The sequence below is a fragment of the Passer domesticus genome, chromosome 9 (assembly GCF_036417665.1).
Source record: "Passer domesticus isolate bPasDom1 chromosome 9, bPasDom1.hap1, whole genome shotgun sequence".
Classification (NCBI taxonomy): domain Eukaryota; kingdom Metazoa; phylum Chordata; class Aves; order Passeriformes; family Passeridae; genus Passer; species Passer domesticus.
The window spans coordinates 9,766,384-9,791,401 of NC_087482.1; the positions used below are offsets into that span (position 1 = coordinate 9,766,384).

At 48.3% G+C, this 25,018-nt stretch overlaps 1 protein-coding gene across 3 annotated transcripts; it reads right to left on the reverse strand.

Annotated features, from left to right (window-relative positions):
* Positions 1 to 8: 8 nt before the first annotated feature.
* On the reverse strand, positions 9 to 24,720 carry LOC135307614 (TOG array regulator of axonemal microtubules protein 2-like). 3 transcript variants are annotated; one of them, XM_064432022.1, is made up of 13 exons: positions 24,493 to 24,720; positions 23,441 to 23,487; positions 20,669 to 20,883; positions 19,664 to 19,824; positions 19,183 to 19,229; positions 16,410 to 16,624; positions 15,405 to 15,565; positions 14,261 to 14,307; positions 12,602 to 12,690; positions 11,502 to 11,649; positions 10,246 to 10,407; positions 7,739 to 7,844; positions 6,869 to 7,007 (listed from the first exon to the last, which is right to left on the reverse strand). In XM_064432022.1, the coding sequence occupies exons 3-12, from the start codon at positions 20,831 to 20,833 to the stop codon at positions 7,819 to 7,821; spliced, it is 1,221 nt and encodes a 406-aa protein (XP_064288092.1). In that variant the 5' UTR covers positions 20,834 to 20,883; positions 23,441 to 23,487; positions 24,493 to 24,720; the 3' UTR covers positions 6,869 to 7,007; positions 7,739 to 7,818. The 3 variants fall into 3 exon arrangements, with proteins under 3 accessions (XP_064288091.1, XP_064288092.1, XP_064288090.1); XM_064432020.1 differs by lacking the exon at positions 24,493 to 24,720 and adding an exon at positions 23,571 to 23,615; XM_064432021.1 differs by lacking the exons at positions 10,246 to 10,407; positions 11,502 to 11,649; positions 12,602 to 12,690; ... (6 more) ...; positions 23,441 to 23,487; positions 24,493 to 24,720 and adding exons at positions 9 to 527; positions 1,699 to 1,903; positions 3,281 to 3,384; ... (1 more) ...; positions 4,339 to 4,456; positions 5,605 to 5,757 and having other exon boundaries at positions 6,772 to 7,007; positions 7,739 to 8,804.
* Between the last annotated feature and the right edge of the window lie 298 nt (positions 24,721 to 25,018).

Genomic DNA, 25,018 nt, shown 5'->3' on the forward strand with positions numbered 1-25,018 from the left:
TTGGCAAGTCAGACGGGGCCCAAGCAAACTCCAAAACCCCTTTGCCTCTGAATTGCAGCAAAGCTCTAGTCCAGGACTTGCTCTTCAGACCAGCAGCACAGAGCCAAGGGCTCCTGGGACTGTTGGGAAATGCTGCTGCACATTCCAGCCAGTTGGGGATGGTGCATAAGGACTGCACCTGCACAGCTTCTGGTGGGTGTCAGCTGGAGCATTCCACAGACAGCAACAGCTACCAAGGCACTCAGCGTTCTCTTGTGTCGGAGAGACAGAGACACAGGTGAGGAGAGTCCATGCCAGGGCTCAGCCTTACCTAAATGCACAACAGATTGGTCCAGAGCCGTCATAGCTGCAGCATGAACCCCGGGATCCTTTGAGTTTAGGTTCTTTGTTATGCCTTCAACCAAACAGATCATCAATGGGTTCATGGCATCCTGCAGGAGTCCTATGATTTCTGCCAGCGCCTCCAGCGCCTTCTGCTTCACTTTCTTATGTGTGTCACAGATTCTCAGGCCAAAATAATCAAAAATCTGTGAAGAGAACAAACAACATGAAAGCTTGATTAAAATGACCTTTTTTGAAGAAGCGATGTAGAAATGAGCACTCAGGAATCTAAAAGATGAAAGTGATCCTTTCTCTCAGGTCAGCCCTTGCTTGCACATTTTCACTGTTTTCCTGTGGGCCACTCACTGGAATGGTTGCACAACCTCATGCTGCTTGAAAGATTTTCATCTGTTTTTAAGAGGTTTGGGTGGGGACAGAAAAATTCCTATGGTGTTTCTCTCATCCTATAAATCATTGAATCAATTCCATTTATTAATTCAAAAGACTACCTTTGCTTTACAAGTATGGAAGCAGATGTTTACAATGCCCAGTTTTTTATACAGTTGCCTCAAGTATTGAGGGCAGCTATGATTTTGCCTAAACTATGGCTGGAGGAGATCTAAGTTTTATTTTCTCTGTCTCAGAACCTGTGTCTGGAGAAGGGCAGGGCTCAGATCAACTCTTCCAGGATCCAGACCATTGCTCTGACTAACAGGTGGACTTGTGAAATATAATGTGCTGTACAGCTCTCATTCCAGCAGGTTCAGTCCCTTGACAGCCACATTATCAGGCACACTTTTCTGGAAAAAGGGGAAAAGCAGCTACAGGGAGGAGAAGGGATGGATCTGTCCTTATTTGTTTTCTTCCTTTCCAAAGAGAAAAAAAGGCCCCCCAAGAAGGGTGAGCACCATCTTTACCAAGAGGAATAGGGACGAGGATGGAAATGAGTTTTACCTGTGCAAGACAAGATGGAGTTCACAGAAGTATCATTTTAAAAACATTTTGTTTAAACCAACCCAGCCTGATACTTCTCTTCCCCATGCAAACCCATTTTTTCTCTAGAAAATAATTGCCATGTCTTCAATGGCTCAATTCCCTCCACTTAACCCAACTGGGAGTAGGAGACAGCAGAGGTTACACCAGCAGAAAATTCTGCCATCATCTGATGAACAGCAGCAATAGGCACCTGCCAGAAAAATACAGCTGGACTGAAATAACTTGTCCTGAAGCCTGGAGCTCAATTAATTTGTCTGGATAAGAAGGGCCAGTCTGTCCCAAACAGCCAGGATATAGTGCCAAGACACACTGAATTAACTTTACTTCCGCAGGCTTGGGAAAGGAGCTAAATGAAAGGAGCAATGAAGATATCCTACATACTTGGACAATGTTAGTGGAGATCAGTTGGGGTCTGGTTTTGGACAGGTCTAGGAGGAGTGCCACTCCTTCCATCCGTGTCTGGAACGCCTTGGCTTCCAGGAGATGGTAAAGCTTCTGGAGCAGCTCCCTTTCTTCCACAGATGCAGGTAATGTGACCTGGGCTCTTGCACGGTGTAGGCGGCGTCCACCAGTGGCAGACTTTGCCCTGGAAAACAAAGTCAAATTAGGATCTGTTTCTGATAATCCCTTCAGTTAATTGTGAGCCAAACATCTTGGGGAGCTTTCCTAATGATGTGATTTCAAGCTAGAAAATCATGAGGCTCTGAAGTGAAGAACAACGTGGACCTCATGACAATCATTATGGGAAACAATCTGCAAGTCACATTCTTCTAGTGCTCACGCAGCAAAACCAAGGATGAGATGCATCTGCTCTATCTTCAGATGGCTTCTAAGACACACAGGCCACGTTGCTTTGTGGGGAAAGAGAGACACTGCTTCCAAGTTTAAATGCCTCCTCATACGGGATGTGTGTGTCTTACAATAAGGAAACTCATCACTCTGGAGAAGTGTCTCTACAACCAGGCATGACAATCTGCAAAAGTAGCTCAGATGCATCTGAACAGATGAACAGGGGCATAGCTAAATGATCCAGAAAATCAGTAACAGAGAGAAAAACAGAAATCAGACATCCCAGAACTACGCTCACATTTCATTTGCTTCCCTAGAAACTAGATGCACAGCGTAACAAACCCACTAGGAATAATCCTCTTGGATCAACCTGCCTCTTCCATGAGAATGGGAAGATGCTAGCTATGCTACTGAGGCATGTGGTCACTTTCTTGCCACTGCTGAGCATGACAGAGCTAAATAAATCCCCCTCTGTTGTCAGAGGAAAACAGTACAAGTAGCTCTGCCACTGGCATGACGAGACAGCAAGGACCAAATTCCTGTCTTAAATGCTGATTGCAGCACAGGGGGAAATAAACCAAACACGCTGTCCATCAAGCAAACTGTAGGAAGGGCAGCAATCACAAGACAAAAAGTCCACCTTGAGATACCTGTTGACCAAAATGGCTTAGGAATTGTCTTGCTCCTTACTACTCAAACTTGGTACTGCTGTTTGAGGGTAAGAAAACCAACAATCAGCTAGACCAAACCTCATGGAAGGGAACTGCTTGTTTGAGGAATGGCATCCTGCCTCTACACTGGGACTTCTCATTAAAACACCCATCTAAAAAGGACTCCACTTGGATGAAAAAAACCCTGGTTGAATTTACTTGTCTCAAGTCAGGCAGCACAGACTTGGCCCTCTCCTAGCCTCCACAGCCCTGCCCTTGCCACTGCACTGGATCATCTGAACTGCAAGCAATGGGTGACTTTTTGTCGCCCAGTATTTGTGGAAAGCCCTCCAGAGAAGCTGTGTTCAACACAATGCAGAAATAGATATTTTTTATCCTAGAGCATTTGTAGGGAAAGGAAACAATCTTTGGCACTGGTCATCTCCATCAGAAAGATGTGCCTGAGGAAGAGGCATGTGAAGCATGTCATGGGCTTTGTCACATCTGGCAAAAGTGCTCAGTACCGTTTGCTAGGAGGTGATGTGGCCTGGGGCTCCTTGGAGCCTTCATTCCTCTTCTTCACCGGCTCCTGCACAGGTGGGCGTTCAGCCTTCTGGTTTTCCATCCCCTACAGAGACACAGAGAAACCCCATCAATCTTTAGAATAGAACTAGGAAATTCCCTCTTTAAAACACCAGTTAGAACCAGGATCACTGCTACCAAGGCCTAGGGAAACATTTCCTAACTTACAGAAATAAACAGACCAGAGATTCAGTGATGCCAGCTCTTTGTTTTTGGTAGCCCAAGGCAGGTTATGGGTGCTACCAGACTGAGCTGCTGTCTAAAATCCCAAATTTATGAGTTTTGACCATAAATGGGAATTATGCAAACTGGTAGGCAATGAGTGGTCTTAAAGGAAGCAGCAGAAAAAATTGGACTCTTTGGGGGTTGGCCCATTGTGTTGGAAGTTGATTTGGTTCAACACTTACTCTCCCTGCCCCTGCACAAAGAAAAACTCCCTTCTGTAATGTAGATAAAAAGAATAAAATCCCTCCCAATCAAAAAAATGATTTTCCACTGGATGCTGCTGAATTTACCAAGCTTCTTCCAGCTCCACAGGGCTTGACAGCAGGGCAGTATTCCTAAAATAATTGTAGTATTTAGGATTGACTTGGACATCTTTTGTGTATTTGGAAATTTTCTTGGTAGTACTAAGAGACTTAGAGTCTCTTTTGCAAAGACTCTGTTATGTTCAGAAGCACTATTGTCACTTAATTGCTTTACTGAGGGCAGGGTAGGGAGAGTGCTGTGGGGGCTTACACGTGAATGTAAACCCATTTTCTCCTCTCTCCCTTTCCTCTTTGTGACCCATATTCAAAGTATTCAAAACCCTACTTTTCCCCTAAGAATACAGTTCCTGTGTGGTCTGCAGAAGAACAGGCTGAGGATTAACAGCTCATTTTCAGGAATAAAATGATTCAGCAAAAGAGGAATGAGATACAGACACATTGGGTATATTTGATCTCCTATTAGCAGTGGCAATACTTGCACAAAGGAGACATTTGTCCTGCCAAGCACTTACTTTCTTCTTAATTCTCTTCAGGATATCTTCCAGGTCATGCGTGGAAAGAGATTGTTCCAAAAGCTTTTTAAATTTTTGATTACTAAGCAACATCTTCACCATCTCCTGTCCATAATGCCTAAGGAAGGAAGGAAGGAAACAAAAGAAAAGTGAACAAAGGAAGAGTGTTAACAGAAGATGCTGATGCCTTAAACTCATCCGGTGCAATGTTTGCATGAGAAGGCGTTACCTAGACTCAGCAAAGAGGGAGATTTACCTCACTTGACACTGCACAGTGCTGTCAGCTGAACACAAGAGGCAAGAGGAGAATGTGGGCCAACAGAAAAACACCATTTCTCTCTGAAACTGAGGGTGTGCTTCTGTGGGATCAAAGGACCCCAGGCAACAAGGGAAACACATCTGCTTTGTTGTCAGAGCCTATTAGCAGTGTTCTGCTGCCCTTGCACATACATTTTCCTTCCTTTAACTGGCAGGGAAGCCAGGACAAAACACCTCATCCTTGCTTTTGATTATTCTATACTATCTGTATACACATGGGCAGCTAGTTGCTCTGGTGTTCTTGGCAGCTATTAATGGGAATTTCATCATCAAAGGAAGGGGATTTTGGTGGCTTGGGGTGATTTTGCCACTAGGAAACCACAATTTTCTTCAAGAAGAAATTTGGAGGTCACTGAGCCACAGATAATAGCACTCTAGAAATCTGCAGAAGAGGTTTAGAAAGACTGAATACATTGGCTAAAGACCTCTAAAATATTTCTAGGGAAGTCTTAAGTTAATGAGAAACAGATGTTTGGGATCCTTCAGTGATGAACATTAGCCTACACTTGGCTTTCTCTTGTGCGCCTAAGGCTAAACAAAACTGTTGGACTGGCTAATCAGAGCTCTTGTAATCTCAGTAAAGAATCTCGCAAGTCACAGGGAGCTGGCAATGCTCCTTGCTGCCAACCTCAGGTTACCCAGTACAGTCATTTCCCCAGACAACCCAGAGCAGTGGTCACAGCACCAAGCCTGACAGAGCTCAAGAAGCGTTTGGACAATGCTCTCAGGCACGTGGAGTGACTCTTGGGCTGTCCTGCACATGGCCGGGAGCTGGACTGTATGATCTACATGGCTCCCCTCCAACTCTGCATATTCCATGATTCTATGCCCCTTAGCCACACTGTGAGGTCACTTATTATTGCCTTGAGTTTCCACTCTTTCTGGTTTTAGTTTAAAGCCAAACACAAAACGGTTTTCCTGTTTTAGGAGGTGAAAGAAGATCATTACCTCGTGTCCTTGTGACTGTCCTGAGCGAGTGTCCCTGCCACCTGTGCCAGCCTCTCAGCCCTGGGTGTGCCTGCAAGCTTCGTGACTCCCATTTTCTCCATCAAGGACAGGAGGAGTTCGGCCGTACACTTCTGTGCCGGGACGTAGCGGCTCCTGGGAAGGAGAGAGCAAACCCTGGGACACAGGGAGAAGGAGCAGCAGCAGCACAGGCCTTGGCCACAGCCTGCTCCCTGTCCTTGCTGGGGGAAGGAGCCTGGCTTCTCCCTGCAGCTGCAGACACCTGTAGAAGGTTCTGTCCTCAGATAAACACAAAGTTAGCATTGTACAGATGGGCTGTCTGCATGGAAAAGGGAAGCATTCAGTCTCCCTGCACTATTGGATGCTCAATTTCTTTCCCAAAGTTTACTCAGAGAAAGATTAAAGTAATAGGTTACATATGAATTATTTAGAAATTAAGGACAATTCGTGCTGACCCATCAGAGGGCACCCACTACCCAGAGCTGCAGCAGGATGAGGCTCTTTCCACCCATTCATCCCCAAATCTGCAGACCCCTGGGAAAACACAAATGCAGAGAAAACACGCCGTGGGCCGTGAAGTTGAGGAACACCCAGCAATGCAGCCTGTTTCTTTTGTAAAGCTTGGCAAGGGATACGTCTGAGTGCTTTACCATATTCCAAAGCTGAGGAAAGGGTGGCAGTCAGTGCAGACAGCTTGTCCTATTCTAGAGACTGTCTCTTGGGAACTATCAGGCCCAGCACCAACACTTCAGGCAGCATTTGCTTCAGCTGTCACATGGCACTCAGCCAGTGAGGGTGCCTGGAAAGTGCTTCATCATCTCAGGGCTAACATGAAACATCAGTTTGAATAGAAAACACAGCTCTAAGGCCAGGACAGTCACACAAGACTCCTTTTGGCAGGAGCTGCATCTGCTGTGCAGGCTGTGCCACACCCAGCACATTCTCCCTGATGTGCTCCATGCCCCAGCAAGTACCCTCCTTATTTCTCAGAAAGGAGAAATGAGGTTGATCAGAGAATCAAGTCACTGAGTCCACAGGAGATGCAGGATACAGGGCCCTTCCCTTCCACCATTCCTGTTCTCTCTGTCATCCCTTCCCTCACCCACACACTAGAAGGTCAAGAATATCACAGAAAGAAGAAGAACCTACTTGACTCCATTGTCCATGAGAGCAGTCATTGCTCGTGTAGGAGTCACGTTCTCTACCATCATGCCCAGGCTCTGACAGGCTGCCTTCTGAATAAACTCTGGGGAGTTCCGCAACATGTGGAGAAGGACTGTAGCAATCTGATCCACCTCGGAGTCCATGTCCTTCCCCAAGATCGCAAAGAGCTCTCCCAGAGTGACAACTGCAGAGCAGGACACGTTGGACCGGAGGTTGGTCACCTGGGGAAGTCATGAGGGGAAACATAAGCATCACCTTGCAAAGAAAACCAGTTTCCTTAGACAAGACTCCCAGGAAATCACAACACGTCCCACTGTGTATAAAAGCACAGTAGGAGCAGAAGAGCCCAAGCATGAAAGACACTTACTCTGGCACCAGTTTCTGCCCACACACCTTCTTACTGCAGGCATGAAAAATAGGCTTCACTAAAGTGTTCCACTTAAACCTTCTATAATGTCTACTGCTTTGATTTTAGGCCCTTTTATTTGAAAAACATAGAAGCAAAATAAAGAAAGGGCTGCTTTCAAACCATAAAGGCACAAGGCATAAAGATAAAACAGTCAGATGCTCCTGTTCAAAAAAGCAACACCTGTAGTTGAAGCACCCAGGCAGAAAACAGAAAACACAGGCTCAGGTCTACAGACTCATTTGCAGTGTTCAATTACAGCTTGGGCAGAGATTGGGAATCTGGCATATCATGTTATTAGTGTCTCTTTTCTGCCTTGCATTATAATGGTACCTCACTCACAGACAAGTGTCAGATACCCGACCTGCCAGTAAATACAGCTACATGTACACACAGATCCTACAGATAGCTGACAGACACTAGAAATAGAAGGTCTAAAACCAGAATGAAGGCAGTCCCTGAGCACACATGGAGATGAACAAGCACATATTCTACTCTACAAGCCGTGTATCGAGTATGGGGGACAATTCAGAGCAATGTTCTCACCTCTCTGGTAACTGCCAAGCAAATCTCACGAAGCCGACAGAGCAGGACTTCTGAATGGGACTCAGCCAGCAGTGTGATGTTCAAGAGTCCCTTCTTCTTCCGTTCCCTGAAAGGCAAGTACAAAAAAGATTGATTTTTCTCTCTACCCAAGCACTTGGCAGCACCCTTTCAAATCACCAGGCTGGCAGCTCAGTCAAAGCATGGCAGGTGCTTTTCAAGGAGTACTTAATGAAATCGTGGAACACATTGCCACAGGATGCTGTGGCTGTCAAAAGCATACACAAATCCAAGAGGCAAAGAGAGGGCTTTCAGAGTCTTCATTTGTGACCTTTCTGAAAATCTCTGCTATTAAGTCCCTCTGTCATCACTGCTTCCTAGAAGCTGTGAGGCCAGGCCATGCTGCTGGTTCTTGTCACCTCCCTGTACCTGTCCCTGAGACACAGTCCCATTGGGCTGTTACTGGGACATTTTCCTTCTTTGGCAGCCCCAGCAGGCAGTTCAGCACTGAGAGTCTGCACTGGCACTCTGGAGCTGAGTTTCCACTCTACAATCGAGGCCTGTGTGTCACCCACTCCACCTCACACGTTCCCCAAAAAAGCAGCAGGATGTCCCAGAAGATTAAGATTCCACCGCTGGGCAAGAACTGTTAAAACTCTGGCTTTTCCCAGAACACTCCGACCTAAAACAATGCCCACAACAGCAAAGTGTTATTGAAAAGGTGCAAACAACTCCATCTCTCAGCACTTGCTTTGTGCAGGCCCTCAGCTACAGGAAGGTGTGTGAGGCATCAGGGCTGCAGCCAGGGCTGGCAACTGATCCCATGGGCACCCCTGAGTGTCATCAGGACCCCCACACCTGCAGAAGCTCTCTGCACCTCCCAGGGCATCAAAGAGAAATGGGGAAGAGAAAGCAGAAGAGAAAGGGCAAAGCAAAGAAGACTGCACAAGGAGATGCAACGTGGCTAATTTTTCATGCTGTGAAATTTTTCATTCCCTGTGAGAATGAAGCATCCACCAGTGAGTGGATGCTAACCCAGACATCAAAAAGACAACCAATATCACCTAACATTTGGAAGGGTATCACCTCTGGGCCTCCTTCTGTCTGTGTAAAGTTTTGGGACACATTGTGAGTATTGACAAAACATCTCAAGCCCGTATGATTCCTTGAGAAGGAAAAGTTGAATTGCAAAAGTGCAAGATTCCCAGAGGATTTTATTTCTCTTTCCTTCTCTTCTGCCATGAGCCCTTCAGGAGTAATGGTAGGCAGAAGGACTTGAAGGCACAACTCAGTCCATTTCTCAAAAAGAGGAGCTGCCTGGAGCAGCTTCTGGGACTCACATGCAGGAGTCCCTGCCATTGCTGTCAGCAGTGGGAGCAGAGAGGAATCTTACTCAGTCCCACTGGGCCAGTGGCCCAAGGCACCCAAATCTCTACACTCAAAACTGCTGCCATCCTGCTTCTGCCTTCAGCCAGCAAAGCATCTCGTCCCACAGCTTTCTCTCTTCCCTCAGCATTTCCTTTGCAGCTCCATGGAGCAGCAGCCAAAGCCAGGAAACAGCATGGACCTGCTGCAGTTGGAGCAGTGCTGCAGAGCAAGGCCAAGAAAAGGCTGCTCTCCACTCTTTATCCTCTCACAGCTCCACAGTGGTTTCAGCAGTGCCCTTTGGCCCTCTGGGCTCTCGGGGCTCAGAGGCACCAGCAAGACTCGCTTCTGACCGACCTTAACGCCAAGAGGGACACAGAGTGATGGGGCCTTTCTTACCAGTCATCACTGCCCAGCAAGGACAGTGCCTCCTGCAAGGCCTGCTGTGGGTCCGAAAAGGCTCTGTCCTTCTGCCTTGCCCACGGAGCGGCTCCTCTCGGTGCAGGGCACCAGTGGCTGTCTGCGAGGTCACTGCAAGGACTTCCCTGCTCTCTGGATCCTGGGGCTCCCTGCTTTCTCTCAGCCTCCCCAGCTGAGCACAGCTCCAGGCTAAACCTGAAAATTGCCCCACAGCCCCAGCTCCAAGTGCCACAGGTGCCACGGCCAGCGGCAGGTTCCTGAGGCCGCAGAGCTCCCACTCCCTGCCAGGCAGTGCCAACAGCAGGACTGGCCAGCCCAGGAGGGAACCCCTCAGGTGCCCCTCTTGTCTCAGCACCCTGATTTCCCACAGCCCTGAGGACAGGGGCTCTCGGCAAGTCCCTGAGGAGAGACCTGCAGCTGCCTCGTGACAGCACCAAGCCAAGCCTGAAGAACCCAGCCCTGCTGGGCCCAGCTCAATCCCCAGGGAGCAACAACCAGGGAACAGCCACACCTGACCCTTCACACCTGACAGTGCCTCTGTTTCCATTGACTTCAAATATTCTAGACTACCAAGCTGGAGTAACTCCAAAGTAGATTTGCTGTTCATTCTCAGGACACACTATGAACCCAAGATCCCGGCTGTGCTGGCTGAGGCAGGAGGCAGTTTGTGCTCCTTTTGCAAGGACAAACCCCTGCAGGAAAATGCTGCCATGGAGCAGGCTTACCCGAGGAGCTGCGTGGGAAGCTGCCATCTCCATGGAGGGTGGGCGTACTGGGCTGTAAGGGCACCATGTCCTGCTTTCTCACGACCGTTTTCTTCATGGCGCTACCAGGGTCTTTTCTCTGTACACTGGGAGCTGTGCCATTGATAGGTGGTAGGCTGAAGCCTGCAGGCACCAAAGAGGAGCCTGTAAGTGGAGAGTGCTGGACGGGGTGATGATGGAAAAGGCCAGAGAAGTTGCTAGAGCTGGGTAACATTCTTTGTTGTCCCAAAGAACTACAAGTATAACAATGGCACACTAACATGGGACAGTGATCACAGAATCCCAGAGGAGTTTGGGCTGGAAGGCACCTTTAACCACCATCTAGTCCAACCCCTGTGAGCAGGGACGTTGTCTAGATCAGGTTTCTCAGAGCCCTACGTAAACTGGCCTTGAACACCTTCAAGGATAGACCAACAACAGCTTCCCTTGGCAAATCCTGCCAGCTTTTCATCCCCTTCATTTAAAAAAAAATTCTCCTTAATATCTAATGTAAATCTGCCCTCTTCTAGTTTAAAAGCAAACTGCAGTGACGCTTCTCCTAAGAAACAAAGAAAACCCAGAGTATTGCTTTGCTTTTGTTCTTCTGTTCCAGAGGCAGGCAGGGAAGTTACCAAAGTGCAGATAGCCTGGTGTGATGCCCTCGGGCTGAGTGCTGCCCCTGAGGGCCCCGCTGCCGCCCTCGGGCAGCACTCACAGCCCTGCAGGCTGAGCCCCTCAGCCAGGATTCAGTTGGGAACGCTGCTTGCTCCTGGGACGAAAACACAAGCACTGCCTGGGGCTTCAGCACAGCTCTACAGCGCCAGCTCCTCAGCAGGGAGCGGCAGGAGAAGGATCTCTGGTGTTTTCATCAGAAGGAATGGAATTTAGTTCCTTCCAGGTTGCAGCCTGGTTGAAAAGCATCCTTTTGGCCTCACCTTCCCTGGAGGCTGCTCTCCAGGAGAGAGTCTGAAGCCCCAGTGTACTTTGCAAGACAGAATTTTCTACTCTGAAAGACTTTACAAGTGGAGGTGGGAAGCTAATATTCTGTTACTGACTCAATGAGGCCATGGGCAAGACACTTCATGTCTCTCTATTTTTCTTTGGGAAACAGAATTAAATCCTAATGCAAGCTTCTTACTCAGATGCAAGCAGAACAGCCCCCCCAGTCTGATTGCAACATTGTGCAAAGGGCAAGCAAGTGGTCAAAAAGGACCACTACAAGTGTAGCCACCACTTACTTGCTTCAGCTGCATCTCCAGGCTCAAATGTCTCTGGAGGAAGCTGCAATGATTTCTCATTTTGTCTCCTCTTCATCTCTTCCATCAAAATCTCCATTTTCTTCTGCCCTAAGTTCTCTTTAGCCAACCTGCACAATTCAGCGCGGGTCTAGGTGCAATGGAAACACATCACAGACTGTAAGCAGAGACACACCAAGCAGACACAACACCTCATCAGGAGCACAGAGTGCACAGAGTGCCACAGTCTTCCATGCAGCTCCATATCCATTCCAATAGTTTCAGAGGAATGTCTCCCATGCTCGCCTTGGCAATTACACACAGTGAGGTGGAACACTTCACTGCCACAACCTCACACTGCTGCAACTGCAACCTATGTCAGGAAGCCCTGCTTGAAGCATGAAAGTCATAGGAGTGCTCCAAGACAGATGAAGAGCTCACATGACAGTGAGCAGGCAGTGCAGTTCCTACAGGCCATGGCAGAAGAACGAAAACCGTGTGCAATACCCAGCAAGGAGGGGGAATGACTGTTGCTTAACACTCATGGCCAGGAATTGCAGCTGTTTCTCACTTCCTGGCTTCTGAAGGACTCAGCTCTGAAGGACTTGGTCTCTGAGGCCAGCAGACCAAAAGGAGGAGTCTTGTGAAAACAAGTTGCACAAATGCTGATGTTAATGAGCAGAAAACTTGAGAATGAGAGGGCTGTGAGATACAGCCACAAAGGTAACCAGGAAAAAGCAAACTCTCCCATTTTAGTTTGCAGCCTTGCTTACACTCAACATTAGAGTCTTTGCTTCTCTGCATCCAAGGATGCACTTCTCCCACATTCACTGATGTCTAGCATGATCTGCCATTCAGAACTTCTCTAAACCAGCCTTTGCACATACAGAATGCTTCTGGCGTGACCTTAGCACCATCTCCAAACCAGTCACCTTGGCACTACTGGAAATAGCCAAGCAATTGCTCTGTAGCTGTCAAATACATTCCCAAGAGAATCCCCATCCCCCAAGGAGTGGAAGATTATGATTTTCAGTGGCATTTTGGGCCAAGCACTAAACAGCCACTGGAAAGGAAGTCTGCTCATCCCTGTTCTTATCCCTTACCTTTCCAAAGATGTCCCTCCGCTCCTTGTCACTCCTAAGACCAGGACTGCTGGGATGATCTGTCTCCTTGACCTGACTCAGTGAGAGGCCTGGGAATGGAAGCAAAGGTTCCTGTAAATCTCTGGCACCACGTGTTGGAAGCAAAAGAAGCTTTGCTTTCCTCATTAGATGTGCCCAGCATTCTGCAATCCTGTATTTGCAGGGAACAAAGTGCTCATCCAAAAGTTCCACTTTTGCTCTCCTTCCTTGTTCCAGGGGTTTATTCTCTGCTTCCTCTTCAGCAGAGACATCCAAACCCAAATAAACATGACCTATCTCAAAATAATTTTGATCTTGGCTGATATTGACAATTCAAAATGTCCTTAATAGAAATAGCTGATGGCCGGTCATTCTGAAACACTTCCCAACAGAGCTGGTAGAACTAGGAGAACTAATTCTTCACATGGTTTCACAGAGGATAAAATCATGTAGCAGTCAAGCACTATGAGAGGTATACCTGTCTTAAAACTGGATTCTATCACCCTGCTAAATTATTGGGTCAGTAACAAAAGAAAGACCGGAAAGGATGAATGACAGAAGTGATTTATAGTCCAGAATTAATCCAGAAAAAATGTCATTTACTTACTGAGGACTACCGCTGCCTAGCTGCAGTAAGCATTGCAGTTGCATATACACAATTAGGGAGTTATTCCAAAGGTGCCATACTCAGGATGTGGCAGAACAAACCCTGAGCAAAGGGACCAGGGGATCTGATCCCTTTTTCTGCATCGGCAGAATTACTTCTCCAAGTCTCATCTCTCCTATCATTACACAACCAGAGATGTCAAAGGAACTACAACAGTGTCATTGAAGCTTACAGCTTGAAAGCAGTGGATGACCCAGAGGTGCCAGAGACTGCATTTTGCCTGGCACAATTCCACTTGTCAGGGATCAGGCAAGGCAGGGACAGGGACAAGGCAGGAGGCACCTCCTCCCCAGCCTCAGCCTGCAGCACTGACACAGGCAGAGACAGCCGGGGAAGAGATTTGTCATTGGGAACCTGCCACAGGTGGCTTTGGGCTTGTGCTGTCAGAGGATGACAAACTCACACCCTGCCTAGGCTGCAGCCATTTGGAAGTCTCCTTCTCCTTCACTGGAAAATTCAAAAGGACTTTCCATCATAGGAGGTTTCCCTATTCCTCCCAGTGCAAAATTAGGCAATATCCATGAATCTCCAGCAAATCTCACACAGTTCAGATCAGAAATTACCCCAAGGAATGATTTTCTCCTTCAAGGGCAGTCGGAAGGAGTGGAAACATTTCTCATTTCATGCTAATTGGCTTGTTTTTCCATTCTGAGTTTGGAACTAGAAAGGCTGCAGGGAGATAAAAGGCATGACCAAGAAGGAGAGGAATGTTTCCTCTTCCTGCACAGCACATCCAGGAGCCCAAGGTACCCCTTCAGCTCCTGTCAATCAACAATTAACACTGGAGGAGTTTTCACTGCACCACCAGAGAACACTCCCAGGGACTGGGCTCTGGGAGAGTCCTCTGAGCCCATTAGGAAATTGAAATAAATGTAAAGATATCTTTACATAAATGGGCTTAACCAAGCTTTCCAAATGTCACTTCCGTGTCAAGACTAGAAAGGCCACTTTCGGACAGACATCCCTGTACATACCTGCATACTCTGGGGTCTTCTCTTGGCTTCTGCTGCTGGGTCTTGCGCTGGAGAAAATGGAGGACAAAAGAACATATGAGGAGCTAGAAGGAGAAGGGAGAGAATGGGTGTACCATGCTGTCCTGGGTTGACTATATGATGCTTTTATCCCCAATCGTCTTGTTCTGTTTATACTGAATAATAAATTTTACACCTTTAAGACTCTCTTCCAGACAGTGAGGAGGGGAGGGAAGAAGCGCGCAGTTTGTTTTCAGACTGCTCTCACTCCTCCACATTCCTGCTCCTGGACTGTGCTGTCTGCGGATGGACAGACAGCCGGACAGAGCTCCTTTTTTCCCTTTTTCTTGCTTTTAGTTAGTTTTAGCTAGCTGAGGCAAAGAAGTTCTCTGCATTGTGATTTTTTTCCTTTTTTCTTGGACCTGTTCAAGCCTGCTCTGGACTGAACACCCAGAAGAGCACCGGCAGCTCCACCTGTCGCCCCCCTGGCTGGGCCTGGGCCACGGCGTTTCCAGCACCAGAGAGACTGATCAGAGACTGAGTGAGCCGAGCTGCAACCTGGGGAGGGGACTGTTCTGAGTTTGCTTTCTTTGGAGCAGTGAGAAGTTTTATTGTTAATATTGTTTGGTTTCTATTGTTTAATAAATAGGTTTCTTTCCACTTTTCTCCAAGGAGATATTTTCTCCCGAACCGGTTGGAGGGGGGAGGGGCAATTGAATCTGCTTTTGTAGAGAAGCCCCTTTGGGGGTTATCTCCCAAACTTGCCCTAAACCAGGACACATGCAAGGAGGCAAACCTTCTTAGCATGGTCACTGTGATGAAGGAGGAATTGTAACACATAAACCCAAATATGATTTATTGTCCTTAAGCTTTCAGTTGCTGGAATCACACAGAACTGGGCAAGCTCTGGCTGAAATAACAGCCAAGTCCAGCTGGGGACCCATCCTGAGACACTCTGAAGCCCTGCCTCCTCTTCCCCAGCACCACCTCTGCTCTTGGGGCGTTGCTCTTGGGTTTGACATTGGATGGGCAAAATGCGGAATATTCAGAGGTTTGCCTAAATACATGGGAGACTGTGCCAAATCACCACAGGAGATGGGAAGAGTGAGGTGAAGAGCACACTGGAGCAGCAGACACCTTGGCTTACCTCATCTCCTGGGACTCCTGCAATTCCATCTTTGGAGAGCTGTGCACAGACCCAGCAGCACTGCCCACAGGGGGAATTCCTGCCTTGCGTAGACGGGGGATTAAAGATTTTCCCAATTGTCTCTTCTTCATTTCCCCGCCAGTGGAGCACAGCAAGGAGGTCTGGAAAGAGTAGAACACAGTGCTCAGATCAATCATCCACACTTGCCCCCTTTGATGCCTCAAGAATTTTATCAATGCTCTTAACTGGGACCTGGTAGGAAAAGTCAAACTGATGCAGCAGCTTGGCTGTGGATTGGGAATGCAAAGGGAACTGGGAGAGACCATGTCCCACATTTCCGAGCTCTCCCCACCTTCTCACTTCCCTGGAAATGTGACTACATTCCCAGCTGGCATCCACATGTTTGACATCAAGGTGTTCTGGGGTGCCACTGCCTCCCCTGGCCTTTTGGATGCCATGGCAGTGGGTTTAGATCACTGTTCTCTCCCTGCCCCTAACGTGTCTCACAGCCAGTGCTGATCTCCAGCCAAATCCCCACAAAGCCATTCTGCAGCATGTCCAAACCTGCTTGTCTCAAGTCCCTCATTCCTTCTGCTGCTGCCCTTCCCTCCTACACTTCCCCAGCAGCCTTGGAGCCCAGATGCTGCTGCTGAGCTCTCGGGATGCTCGCTGCTCTCCAGCTCCCCCACATCCATCATCTCAGCCTCACTGCCATTCAGGAAGTTCAGCAGAGCTCCCTGCCCTGCTGCTCTCTGCAAGGTCTCTGCCTGCCCAACTTGCTCCAGAGCCCCCATGCCATGGCCAGGAATGGGGGTGGAGGCAGCAGGGGCAGATGCACACCCATGCTTAGTATCCCATCATTTCTGGCCCAGCCAAAGAGCCAAGCCAGGACCTGTTCAAAATTCAGTGAAAGGGTCAGTTCCTGTCAGGGAAGAGGTCTCAGAGCTCTGCTGACAGCACATGATATGAAAATTTAGCACAAAGGACTTAGCTTGGTCTCCTTACCTCTCTTCCTTTTCCCTCTGCTCTGAGCTCCTGGCTTTTTCTACTCTCCTCATCCCAGCCGTTGCCAGCATTCCCAGTCTCCTGCTCTCCGCTGCACATCTTGCTTGGCGTGGCAGAAGGAGAGCTCCTCTGGATGGGAGGCAACGGCTTGGAGGGAAGGAGCATCGAGGGACTTGCCAGGGAAAACCTCTTGGCAAGAGGATAGCCAGTCAGAGCTGCAAAGTGGAGACATAAAATATAAGAGAGTCCACAAAGTAAATCTAAATCATCTGAAGCTCCGTATTTCATGGGACAGATTCCTTGGAAGCTTCTAAATAGCTGCACAGGGAAACATGCTCCTGCCACCAGCAGCTTGAAGCAGGCCAGGGGGAAAACCCTGCCCCACTTCCACAGAGCTGCCACAGGAACAGCCTGGCCTCTGGGCTGCCCTGGGACAGCAGGGAGCCCAGAGCCCTGTGCTCTCCAGCCATGGCTCAGCTGCACATGCACCCTGCTGCTGCTCTCCCTGCCCCACAGCTGAGCAGCCCTACAGCTCCACGGGGCACTGCCAGCAGCACAGCTCATTGCAGGGGCACATGCAGGGCACAGCTGTTCCCTGCCAATGTGCACAGCCTCTCTGGGCTGCCACAAGACCCTTCCTCCCAACAGAGAGCGGCCCAGCTCCCACCTCACCTCTGTGTGAGGCTGAGCCACGCTCACAAGGGAAGAAGTGAGTTCGGTGAATTCCCACCTTTACAATCAATCCATCTAATGGGTGAGGCATGCAAGGGGTGTTTTCATTATTCAGAAGATCTCTCTGCTTTTTCTTTTCATGCAACTACCATCACTAGAATTCCTTTGAAATGTATGGAGCTGGCAAACCAGGAGAGAAAGCTTCTACAACTTTGCTTATGTGTTGTTCATTACCCATCCACTACTTTGAAATCCCTTTCCTTCTAAACTGTGGGCAACCCACAGTGGTCAACAGAATTTGACAATTACAACTCAGAAGTAATTGCTTTCCAAGTTAGTGTTCATGGCCTTTGTTTCAGTAACTCCCACTCAGTTCCAGGGTGGGTTTTGTTGCTTCATTGCTTTTCTTTCTCTTCACAACAGAGGAAGTGCTGGCACATGAACAATGGCACCTCATGTTGGAAGAAGCTTTGCAATCCAGGTTACATGTCCCCAGTACTCAAGGAGTCTGCATTTGCAGGGCATAAACTGGCCATTCAATTGGAAATTGCCACTTTTGCTGTGCTTCATTGCTCCATGGGTTTTTCTTCCTGATTTCTTTCATGCAGTCAACAAACTACCATCATAAAACCCAAAACCTACATAAACATGATCTGCCTCAAAACATTTCTGATCTTGGCTAATACTATCAATTCAAATTTTTCTCAGTGGAAATAGTACAGGGCAGGTCATTCTGATATATTCTCCAACTGAACTGTTGGAAGTAAGAGAACTAAGTTTTTACATAGTTTCACCAAGAATAAACCCATGTGGTATACAGGCCATTAGTGAGGAATACCGCTCTCTTAAAACTGGATTTGTTTCCTGCTATAAAACATCCCGGTCAGTAACAAAAGAGAGACAGTGATGGATTAATGAGATGGTTCATTCCTAGTCCAGAATTCATACAGCAAAATTGGCAACGACATTGATGAGTGATACTACTCCCTTGCTGCATTCAGCATTGCAGATGCATTCCAGCAATGAAGGAGTCATTCCAAAGGTGCCATACCCAGCATTTGGCAGAACTAACCCTGAGCAAAGGGACCAGGGGATCTGATCCCTTTTTCTGCATCGGCAGAATTACTTCTCCAAGTCTCATCTCTCCTATCATTACACAACCAGAGATGTCAAAGGAACTACAACAGTGTCATTGAAGCTTACAGCTTGAAAGCAGTGGATGACCCAGAGGTGCCAGAGACTGCATTTTGCCTGGCACAATTCCACTTGTCAGGGATCAGGCAAGGCAGGGACAGGGACAAGGCAGGAGGCATCTCCTCCCCAGCCTCAGCCTGCAGCACTGACACAGGCAGAGACAGCCGGGGAAGAGATTTGTCATTGGGAACCTGCCACAGGTGGCTTTGGGCTTGTGCTGTCAGAGGATGACAAACTCACACCCTGCCTAGGCTGCAGCCATTTGGAAGTCTCCTTCTCCTTCACTGGAAAATTCAAAAGGACTTTCCATCATAGGAGGTTTCCCTATTCCTCCCAGTGCAAAACCAGGCAATATACAGGAATCTCCTTCAACTCTCAAGGGATTCAGATCAGAAACTACCCCAAGGAATGGTTTTCTCCTTCAAGGGCAGTCGGAAGGAGTGGAAACATTTCTCATTTCATGCTAATTGGCTTATTTTTCCATTCCCCATTTGGCACTAGAAAGGCTGCAAGGAGGTAAAAGGGATGTGCAGGATGGAGAGGAATGTATCCGTTTCCTGCCCAGCTTATCCAAGACCCCAAGGTATCCCTCCAGCTCCTTCCACTCAAAAATTAACACTGGAGGAATTTTCACTGCACCACCAGAGAACACTCCTAGGGACTGGGCTCTGGGAGAGTCCTCTGAGCCCATTAGGAAATTGAAATACATTTAAAGATACCTTTAAATGAATGGGTGTTAACCAAGATTTCCAAATGTCAACTCAGTGTGAAGACTAGAAAGGCCACTTTCGGACAAAATGTGGAATACAGAAAAGTTCACCTAAATACGTGGGACAGCTGACTGTGCCAAATCACCACAGGAGATGCGAAGAGTGAGGTGAAAAGTACACTGGAGCCCTGTGCCTACCTGCATACTCCGGGCTCTTCTCTTGGCTTCTGGTGCTGGGTCTTGGCCTGGAGAAAATGGAGGACAAAGGAACATATGAGGAGCTAGAAAGAGAAGGGAGGGAATGGATGTACCATGCAAGCAGGCAAACCTTCTAAGCATGGTCCCTGTGATGAAGGAGGAATTGCAAAACATAATCCCAAAGATGATTTATTGTCCTTAAGCTTTCAGTTGCTGGAATCACACAGAACTGGGCAAGCTCTGGCTGAAATAACAGCCAAGTCCAGCTGGGGACCCATCCTGAGACATTTTGAAGCCCTGCCTCCTCTTCCCCAGCACCACCTCTGCTCTTGGGGCGTTGCTCTTGGGTTTGACATTGGATGGGCAAAATGCGGAATATTCAGAGGTTTGCCTAAATACATGGGAGACTGTGCCAAATCACCACAGGAGATGGGAAGAGTGAGTTGAAGAGCACACTGGAGCAGCAGACACCTTGGCTTACCTCATCTCCTGGGACTCCTGCAATTCCATCTTTGGAGAGCTGTGCACAGACCCAGCAGCACTGCCCACAGGGGGAATTCCTGCCTTGCGTAGACGGGGGATTAAAGATTTTCCCAATTGTCTCTTCTTCATTTCCCCGCCAGTGGAGCACAGCAAGGAGGTCTGGAAAGAGTAGAACACAGTGCTCAGATCAATCATCCACACTTGCCCCCTTTGATGCCTCAAGAATTTTATCAATGCTCTTAACTGGGACCTGGTAGGAAAAGTCAAACTGATGCAGCAGCTTGGCTGTGGATTGGGAATGCAAAGGGAACTGGGAGAGACCATGTCCCACATTTCCGAGCTCTCCCCACCTTCTCACTTCCCTGGAAATGTGACTACATTCCCAGCTGGCATCCACATGTTTGACATCAAGGTGTTCTGGGGTGCCACTGCCTCCCCTGGCCTTTTGGATGCCATGGCAGTGGGTTTAGATCACTGTTCTCTCCCTGCCCCTAACGTGTCTCACAGCCAGTGCTGATCTCCAGCCAAATCCCCACAAAGCCATTCTGCAGCATGTCCAAACCTGCTTGTCTCAAGTCCCTCATTCCTTCTGCTGCTGCCCTTCCCTCCTACACTTCCCCAGCAGCCTTGGAGCCCAGATGCTGCTGCTGAGCTCTCGGGATGCTCGCTGCTCTCCAGCTCCCCCACATCCATCATCTCAGCCTCACTGCCATTTAGGGAGTTCAGCAGAGCTCCCTGCCCTGCTGCTCTCTGCAAGGTCTCTGCCTGCCCAACTTGCTCCAGAGCCCCCATGCCATGGCCAGGAATGGGGGTGGAGGCAGCAGGGGCAGATGCACACCCATGCTTAGTATCCCATCATTTCTGGCCCAGCCAAAGAGCCAAGCCAGGACCTGTTCAAAATTCAGTGAAAGGGTCAGTTCCTGTCAGGGAAGAGGTCTCAGAGCTCTGCTGACAGCACATGATATGAAAATTTAGCACAAAGGACTTAGCTTGGTCTCCTTACCTCTCTTCCTTTTCCCTCTGCTCTGAGCTCCTGGCTTTTTCTACTCTCCTCATCCCAGCCGTTGCCAGCATTCCCAGTCTCCTGCTCTCCGCTGCACATCTTGCTTGGCGTGGCAGAAGGAGAGCTCCTCTGGATGGGAGGCAACGGCTTGGAGGGAAGGAGCATCGAGGGACTTGCCAGGGAAAACCTCTTGGCAAGAGGATAGCCAGTCAGAGCTGCAAAGTGGAGACATAAAATATAAGAGAGTCCACAAAGTAAATCTAAATCATCTGAAGCTCCGTATTTCATGGGACAGATTCCTTGGAAGCTTCTAAATAGCTGCACAGGGAAACATGCTCCTGCCACCAGCAGCTTGAAGCAGGCCAGGGGGAAAACCCTGCCCCACTTCCACAGAGCTGCCACAGGAACAGCCTGGCCTCTGGGCTGCCCTGGGACAGCAGGGAGCCCAGAGCCCTGTGCTCTCCAGCCATGGCTCAGCTGCACATGCACCCTGCTGCTGCTCTCCCTGCCCCACAGCTGAGCAGCTCTACAGCTCCACGGGGCACTGCCACCAGCACAGCTCATTGCAGGGGCACATGCAGGGCACAGCTGTTCCCTGCCAATGTGCACAGCCTCTCTGGGCTGCCACAAGACCCTTCCTCCCAACAGAGAGCGGCCCAGCTCCCACCTCACCTCTGTGTGAGGCTGAGCCACGCTCACAAGGGAAGAAGTGAGTTCGGTGAATTCCCACCTTTACAATCAATCCATCTAATGGGTGAGGCATGCAAGGGGTGTTTTCATTATTCAGAAGATCTCTCTGCTTTTTCTTTTCATGCAACTACCATCACTAGAATTCCTTTGAAATGTATGGAGCTGGCAAACCAGGAGAGAAAGCTTCTACAACTTTGCTTATGTGTTGTTCATTACCCATCCACTACTTTGAAATCCCTTTCCTTCTAAACTGTGGGCAACCCACAGTGGTCAACAGAATTGACAATTACAACTCAGAAGTAATTGCTTTCCAAGTTAGTGTTCATGGCCTTTGTTTCAGTAACTCCCACTCAGTTCCAGGGTGGGTTTTGTTGCTTCATTGCTTTTCTTTCTCTTCACAACAGAGGAAGTGCTGGCACATGAACAATGGCACCTCATGTTGGAAGAAGCTTTGCAATCCAGGTTACATGTCCCCAGTACTCAAGGAGTCTGCATTTGCAGGGCATAAACTGGCCATTCAATTGGAAATTGCCACTTTTGCTGTGCTTCATTGCTCCATGGGTTTTTCTTCCTGATTTCTTTCATGCAGTCAACAAACTACCATCATAAAACCCAAAACCTACATAAACATGATCTGCCTCAAAACATTTCTGATCTTGGCTAATACTATCAATTCAAATTTTTCTCAGTGGAAATAGTACAGGGCAGGTCATTCTGATATATTCTCCAACTGAACTGTTGGAAGTAAGAGAACTAAGTTTTTACATAGTTTCACCAAGAATAAACCCATGTGGTATACAGGCCATTAGTGAGGAATACCGCTCTCTTAAAACTGGATTTGTTTCCTGCTATAAAACATCCCGGTCAGTAACAAAAGAGAGACAGTGATGGATTAATGAGATGGTTCATTCCTAGTCCAGAATTCATACAGCAAAATTGGCAACGACATTGATGAGTGATACTACTCCCTTGCTGCATTCAGCATTGCAGATGCATTCCAGCAATGAAGGAGTCATTCCAAAGGTGCCATACCCAGCATTTGGCAGAACTAACCCTGAGCAAAGGGACCAGGGGATCTGATCCCTTTTTCTGCATCGGCAGAATTACTTCTCCAAGTCTCATCTCTCCTATCATTACACAACCAGAGATGTCAAAGGAACTACAACAGTGTCATTGAAGCTTACAGCTTGAAAGCAGTGGATGACCCAGAGGTGCCAGAGACTGCATTTTGCCTGGCACAATTCCACTTGTCAGGGATCAGGCAAGGCAGGGACAGGGACAAGGCAGGAGGCATCTCCTCCCCAGCCTCAGCCTGCAGCACTGACACAGGCAGAGACAGCCGGGGAAGAGATTTGTCATTGGGAACCTGCCACAGGTGGCTTTGGGCTTGTGCTGTCAGAGGATGACAAACTCACACCCTGCCTAGGCTGCAGCCATTTGGAAGTCTCCTTCTCCTTCACTGGAAAATTCAAAAGGACTTTCCATCATAGGAGGTTTCCCTATTCCTCCCAGTGCAAAACCAGGCAATATACAGGAATCTCCTTCAACTCTCAAGGGATTCAGATCAGAAACTACCCCAAGGAATGGTTTTCTCCTTCAAGGGCAGTCGGAAGGAGTGGAAACATTTCTCATTTCATGCTAATTGGCTTATTTTTCCATTCCCCATTTGGCACTAGAAAGGCTGCAAGGAGGTAAAAGGGATGTGCAGGATGGAGAGGAATGTATCCGTTTCCTGCCCAGCTTATCCAAGACCCCAAGGTATCCCTCCAGCTCCTTCCACTCAAAAATTAACACTGGAGGAATTTTCACTGCACCACCAGAGAACACTCCTAGGGACTGGGCTCTGGGAGAGTCCTCTGAGCCCATTAGGAAATTGAAATACATTTAAAGATACCTTTAAATGAATGGGTGTTAACCAAGATTTCCAAATGTCAACTCAGTGTGAAGACTAGAAAGGCCACTTTCGGACAAAATGTGGAATACAGAAAAGTTCACCTAAATACGTGGGACAGCTGACTGTGCCAAATCACCACAGGAGATGCGAAGAGTGAGGTGAAAAGTACACTGGAGCCCTGTGCCTACCTGCATACTCCGGGCTCTTCTCTTGGCTTCTGGTGCTGGGTCTTGGCCTGGAGAAAATGGAGGACAAAGGAACATATGAGGAGCTAGAAAGAGAAGGGAGGGAATGGATGTACCATGCAAGCAGGCAAACCTTCTAAGCATGGTCCCTGTGATGAAGGAGGAATTGCAAAACATAATCCCAAAGATGATTTATTGTCCTTAAGCTTTCAGTTGCTGGAATCACACAGAACTGGGCAAGCTCTGGCTGAAATAACAGCCAAGTCCAGCTGGGGACCCATCCTGAGACACTTTGAAGCCCTGCCTCCCTTTCCCCAGCACCACCTCTGCTCTTGGGGCATTGCTCTTGGGTTTGACATTCTGCTGGATCACCATAGATGGGCAAAATATGGTGTTGCCAGGATTTTTAGTGAAAAAGCCTCTGCTAGGATTTTTCCTGTCCTGAGGAGCTGAGGGCCTCAGGAAAGAAATGTAAACAATAACTATCTGCTCCTGTGGAGTGCCACAGGTGAATCTTCCATTGGTCCATGTGGATTGTTTTCAATCAGTGACCAATCACAGCTACCTGTGCCAAGGCTGTGAGCAGTCACAGGATGTTTGTTATTGATTCCTGTTCTATTCTTGTCTTTGTAGCCTTCTGATCTTTCTCTCTGTTCTTTTAGTATAGTTGTAATGTAGCATTTTAGTATAATATATATCATAATAAATCAGCCTTCTGATGAAAGTGGAGTCAAGCCTCGTGTCCTCGCACCAGGGGTTGCAGTCAAAGCAAGAATTGGTGACCCCTGGACGTGTGAAACTGATGGTCACCCCAAGAGTGACCGTGGAATCTAGCCTGGAGCTGAAGAAACGAGACCCTGAAGATGGGCAGAGTTCACAGCCAAGGCAAACAGGAGAACCTGTTGGACTTTCCTGGAGATTGTGTCCAGAGACCGCAGAGCAGCAGAGCTGCACAGCTGGATCCACAAGGACACTGTCTAAAGGTACTGTTATTTTTTCCCTTCCTGAAGATCCTGCCATTCGCAAAAGGTGGGAGGAAAGTTGGGAAAATGCACCTTCGGAAGCTCAGGTTCCGTTTACTGCGTCAGAGGAGAAAGTTATTAAACTCTGGTGCAAATGGGGACACGATTTGATTTTTTGGAAGGAAGATTATTATGACGTTTTCAGATAGGCAAAATTTCATAGATTTTTTACAAATGTGATATACTCCCTCGATTTAGATGTTTGGGAGTTCATGAAGGCTGCTGTTGAGTGGACAGAGCACCAGGGTGTTAAACGCCCGTTGATATATTCAATATCCCAAGACATCCTGGGTTTTGACAGTAAAAAAGGCTGGGGGGGACGTCATGGCTCGGTGGCGCGGCCGCGCTCCGTACCCGCCAGGTTCGGCACGAGAGAAGCCTCTCCAAAAAGACGAACCGCGGGTTTGCAGCCCCCCCGCACTGCCCACAGCTGAGCAAAAGTTTTTCTCTGTTCCTTCGGAGCAGACAGAGCTGCCTTCCCCCCCCTCTCCTTCTCTTGGGGGGGATGGGGAGCCGAGCCCGCCGCTTTCCGGGCCGGCCCCGCCCATTTCACCGCGGA